The sequence below is a fragment of the Pleurodeles waltl genome, chromosome 3_1, assembly GCF_031143425.1.
Source record: "Pleurodeles waltl isolate 20211129_DDA chromosome 3_1, aPleWal1.hap1.20221129, whole genome shotgun sequence".
NCBI lineage: Eukaryota > Metazoa > Chordata > Amphibia > Caudata > Salamandridae > Pleurodeles > Pleurodeles waltl.
This window is the reverse complement of record NC_090440.1, coordinates 576,317,856-576,323,503: the sequence shown is the minus strand read 5'-3', so window position 1 is coordinate 576,323,503 and position 5,648 is coordinate 576,317,856. Positions and strand designations below refer to the sequence as shown.

General features: G+C 50.7%; 1 protein-coding gene across 1 annotated transcript; it reads right to left on the bottom strand.

Annotated features, from left to right (window-relative positions):
• Positions 1-879: 879 nt before the first annotated feature.
• On the bottom strand, positions 880-5,164 carry PHLDA2 (pleckstrin homology like domain family A member 2). Its single transcript, XM_069223017.1, has 2 exons — positions 3,713-5,164; positions 880-2,055 (listed from the first exon to the last, which is right to left on the bottom strand). The coding sequence occupies exon 1, from the start codon at positions 4,285-4,287 to the stop codon at positions 3,751-3,753; it is 537 nt and encodes a 178-aa protein (XP_069079118.1). The 5' UTR covers positions 4,288-5,164; the 3' UTR covers positions 880-2,055; positions 3,713-3,750.
• Between the last annotated feature and the right edge of the window lie 484 nt (positions 5,165-5,648).

The following is a 5,648-nucleotide window of genomic DNA, read 5'->3' as shown; positions in this document are numbered from 1 at the left end:
ATTCATAATGTTCATTACGAATGGCACTGAACAGATGGCAAACAATTCAAACTTGCATGGGAAATCGGACAGCAAAATGGCGTTACTCTCTTTTTGCTCACAATGTGACTTTTACGACCGCTTATGTAGTCATAAAGCGATTTATGGACAGGCTGCAATCAGTCCCAAGCTGTAAGCGGACATTGTCGACAGCTTGCACTTTGGGTGTGCAGGATGTGGACATCAGCAGACAGCAGTCCCACAATCCACCCCAAGCACCCACCGATGATCATTTCCTAACGTGCAACTGTTTGTGCCATTGTCCCCGTCCCTGTACGAAACAGGCATTGCAAGGTCAGAACATCGTGCATCCCATTCATTTTAATCAGGTGGGCAGTTTATGCCTAATGGTGAACAGTCCCTTTCTGCTGCAAAGGACTGGAAGATCCTTTGTGGCACAAGGGAGAGGCTGGCGGCGTCACAATACAAAGCGTTGTGCCATGTTAAGCCTCTTTGTGTATCGGGCCCCTCAGTGTGCAGGCCACAGTGCTTAGACAACAGTGTAACATGTGGCCATCTGAGCATTCCAGTGTCTACACGGGACTTCAACACGACGATGCTGCCTGGTGCAATAGACTGATGTTTTGTAATTTGGCGGCCTTTGTGTCTCCCACTCAACCCCACGTTTTCATAATGTAGTCGGAAATGAATCAGCGATCCTTCGACTACAGTATTGTAAAACACATCTGAGGTGCTAGTGGGATCGACTCACTCAAACACGAAGACCACAACTCCCAGAATGCACTTAGCTGTTTTCGCAAGTGTTTAGTACCAAAAACTGCATTATAACACAATAAAATGAAACACTTGTGCAGAAATGACACACGTGAAAATCGTTGCTTTGGTTGGATGTGTATTTATTGCACGTTTTCAATACAATCTGTTTGTGTCTCTTGCCCGAGGGTGCTGCTGGCGTTTACATTTCTCATACAGGTCGGTGCTCGGACAAATACAATTAGCCGAGTCCCCCCCCACGGGCTGCATCCTGGCACCGCAGGTGACCGGATCATACCCAGGGCCGTAGCTTGGGGTGGGGGTTGCGGGGTGTTACTCCGCCCCATTAAATGTATTGTCTTATAAATAGCCGGGTCATGTGCTTTCAGTCAGGTTTTGTGAGATGTCACAACACAAAAGGATGATGGACGGAGTGTTGACACTTTTCAAACACTCACCCCCATCACAGATCTGGGTTTAATCCGTCGTTATTTTGCTTTGTGAGATATCGGTTGGATTTCAGCAGGTATTTTTACATTTTCATCCTTCGCAGGTCGATGCGCCTAGTACCCCAGAGTTAAGGTAATAGTAACAGTTGATAGTAAAAAGAGATGCGAAAGTCCCGTAACTGTGGCAACAAGCGCTACATACAAGGAACAAGCTATGGAGTGACCCATGCCTTCAATGCAGGAACGAATGTGCCCCAGCAGAGGAGTACAGAAACAGGGAATGGATTTACATTTTTTCTGAGAGGCAAGATGGACCCAGGGAAGAATCAAGTTGGGGGCGCAATGAAAACACTGGGGGGCCGAAATCCAACAATTACCAGGTGAACAAAGGTAGTTTTGCCTGCGAATAGTATAATTGATTCATAAACCAGAAGAGGGTTGAAAATGAATTTGTGTTTTACAAGGGCTGACAATTCATTTGTGTTTTAATCGATACATTAACATGGACGAATAAACAATATTAAGTCAAACTATTAAGGACATAGTCAAATAAATATACATATAGATATCGCAAATAAATTAACCTTCTGAACTGGTCCTCGCATGACACAATATATAGTTAAGTGGAATCATAAATAAATAACGAGGGGGCTTCAAGAGCCTGCCAGGCTGACGCCGCACTGGTATGAGGCTTTTTAAAGTTCAAGAGACAGTCTTATTCAAGTGCCTGTGCAAAGCGCTTCGTTCAGCTCGACGCGCTCGATCAATGTCCGAGCCCCTGCTTCCTTCGTTGGCACTCTGTCCCGACTTGGTCCGTGAGCAGTAATCCAGTTCACGTCCTGAAGAGCAATATCTGAAGAAAGAAAAGACGGGGTTAGATAAGTATCAGGGCTCAAACAGCACTTTCCGGAGTTCATTTCACGCATGCGCACTTGTGAAGAGAAGGGTAGGGTCCTGCCTCAGGGTTCTGAAGTGCTCGACTCCGGAGCCCAGCTACGCGGAAGGGAGGCCCTTCGTTGCCTATGGTTTATACCAAGGCCATGCCTGGCATTAAGCTAAGATACCCCCATCTCCCAGTACAAACCGAGACCTCTGTGAGGATGTGATGCTTACCGGTGGCCCCGGGCTTGCAGCTCAGCAAGCACTGGTCCCCATGGTGCACCTGAAAAGCACTGCTGTTTGCCGCTTAGCGCAGGAGTCACCTCACACACATTTTTTAGGTTATTCTCGTTTGTTTGAGGCGTCTTCTGTCCTGCCACATTAGGTGCGTGAGCGTCAGGTTTCTAACCTGTCCACAGGAAGACACTGGCCAGCATTTCTTACAGGCTGAACAGCCCTTACATTCTTGGCTAATGCTGGCAAAAACCCTTTAAATCTGAAACCGGTGCCTTATGATGATCAGGAAAACCTTTGGGCCCATATTTATACTTTTTTACCGCCGTATTTGCGCCGCTTTTTGACGCAAAAGCGGCGCAAATTTACAAAAGCCAATTGTGGGCCGTATTTATACTTTTTTTAGCGCCGCATTTGCGCCGCTTTTTGACGCAAAACGGCGCAAACCTACAAAATACAATGGCATTTTGCAAGTTTGCGCCGTTTTTGCGTCAAAAAACGACGCAAATGCGGCGCAAAAAAAGTATAAATACGGGCCTGTATTTTGTATGTTTGCGCCGCTTTTGCGTCAAAAAGAGGCGCAAATGCGGCGCTAAATTAGTATAATTATGGGCCTTGGTGTATACAACGTGTGCGCGAAATGTGGGTTAAGGAAAAGTGTGGAGATAGCCCTCTTAGTGGCTACTTTTTTCTGAGAAATGCTAGTGAGCGCTGCTTCAGAAAATGTTTAAGACACCCCTGCTGCGAGGTGCTGGCACTCTGAGGCCCACAGGTACTCAGTGATCATCAAAGAATCCTAGGGGCAAACCATTTCAGTCTGAGGGCACTGTAACCATCCCGGGTTGGCGTCAATAGTACTAATTCTAGATTATACCGTGAAGTCCGGGCCTTTGTTGTACCAGACTGGGCACAGACACCTGCTCGTTTAAAGTCACGTTTAAGCACTCTACAATGTTTAGCTAGCAGGAATTCAAACAGGTAACGTGCCCCCACCTGATTTCGCCATGAAAGCTTCCCCATAAACCATGTATGTTACCCCGCACTAACGACCTTCCTATACCCACACCTTCCCACGTGATTGTACAATCGGAGGTAACCTGCGGCCACAGGACCAACACGTGGTCAGCCCGGATTCTCACACTTCCAAGATTTAAAAACAAGCAGGGCATTGAATTGGGAGATAAGAAAGCCACAAACAAATTTTTCAAGTACTTTACCCCGACTATAACTGTGATAACATAAAAATATAGATGTTACAGCTCAAAGGAACCCCCTTTTCAATTCAAATCCCTGTGTGTCCGTGGCACCATCCCAGGAGATAGCCACACCACACCACCACAGCCCCGGCTCCCTTCGGATGGTACCCTCGCGCCCCCTTTACTCTGACAGATGCTCACCTCCTGGTCCTGGCTCCCAGCGGTAGGGCCCGGGTGGCTCACACGCACCTCGCCGTGGGCCGCTCCGTGCTGCTGGGGCGCCTGGCGTGAGAGCCCTGGCGGGCCCTGAAGTGCTGGATGGCCTTCTTGTTCTGGAAGTCGATGAGGGCCATGGTGATGGCTGCGTTCCAGCAGCTCTGCTCGGAGCAGCGGAAGTCGATCTCCTTGTTTTCTGTGGTCACGATGGTGAAGTAGATGTACTTGCCGGTGCGCTCCACGCAGTCCAGCTTCTTGATGGAGTGGAAGGGGAGCTCCTTGCAGCGGGAGCGCCGCTGGCCGTCGGCGGAGATGGACAGGCTGTCCTTGGTCAGCACGCACACCTTGCGCTTCCACAGCTGCAGGAGGTTGTCGCTGCGCTTTTCCAGCTCTCCCTCCATGATCACCTGGGACCCCTCCGCTGGCATCCTGGATCTCCCGCTGCGGGAGTGCGCCCTGGAGCGCGGAGTGTCCGCAGCGGAGGGCTGGGAAGGCTCAGGCCCCATAGGGGACCGAGAAGCCAGCGTTGACGGGGTCGAGCTCCCGAACTGGGGGCTCATCTGATCCTTGCAGTCCAGGGGCGGGTGGCACAGCACTTGCCAAAAACTTTGCTTCTTCACTCTTCGTCACAGGTCTTCTGTAGCCCTGGGCTCTTTTTCAGTCACAAGTATTAGCCCTTTTCCAAGTCCGGCAGGTGTGTTCCCTATTGTGTGAGGGCGGGACTGGTGCTGCTGCTCCCTGGCTGCGGAATGAATGAACCTCTTTCTGCTTTCGCTCTTTATTCAAGCCTCTGACAGGCACCGGCTCTTCCGGACCCATCCTCGGCCACTCCCTGCTCTGACGCCGGGGCGCAGGAATGCGGTCCCCGCCCAGCGCTGACTCACCCCCGGCGGCGGCAGACACAGACATCCCGAGCCCTGGAGCGGGCGTGGGGCTGGCAGGCAGGGCGAGCCACCTGCGCAGCCTGGACCATTGGCACCGCCCCGGTCGGGAGCGCCCATTCATAACCGTGAGAGGTGCCCGAGGGCCCCGGCAACAGTGGCTATTCCGCCGCCGCTGCGCTCTGCTCTTCTTTTCTGCTCTCCCTCCCGGCTCCGTCCCTTCCCTTGTTTGCCCACAGACCTCATTTCCAGTATTTTCTTCGCTCAGAAATGGCAGGTGCGGTACGACGTGCTATATAAAAATAGCTGATCGCCCCAGGCACTGTTTACACCCACTCTTTTATGCGCTATGGTAATGAATGCTGGAGTTGGAGTATTTCTCTCCATCGATTGAGCTAATTACACTTGCACTCGTCCTAAGAAACCTTGATAGGTTAGAAGGTTAGGGATGGAAGCGGCGTCTGTGATGACGTGGGGTGAGGTGGGTATCCCCACTCGCCACCTGCGCCCGCCGAGTTGCCGGTAGTCCCCTCCTTGGCTCTCCCTGCGCTGCTGCGTTCCTGTTCAGGCTGGCCTCGGCCTGCATAAACTGGTCCAGAAAGAAAGGAGGCGAGGAAATCCCTGTTCTGATCCTCTCAATGTGAGTTTCTTTTCTTGTTTTCTAAAAAAACACCCACTTGTCCTTCATCGGTGTCTCGTAGAAGTATCTCGTGGTGGCAGACATCCAGCTGGCCCCTGATACTGCCCCCCATCTCTCATCAATTCGCCCAGAAATGTGTTTTGACATGTAGATTAAGTAAATATCCACTGACGCATCCCTTCCCAGTTAGCAAGGTTCATTCGGGTACCTGCAGCCACACTCGGGGTTATTTATATTAAACCTGTACGGCTGTAGATCTGCCAAAGAAGCTGCTACATAAACTCCAAGTGATGCTCAGCGCAGAAGTTAAAAAAAGACTACATTCGGCCATCTCTGTGCCAACTGCATAGATTCTCGTTATATGGACGAGTCGGGCATAACGCTTGAGGACGATTACAGA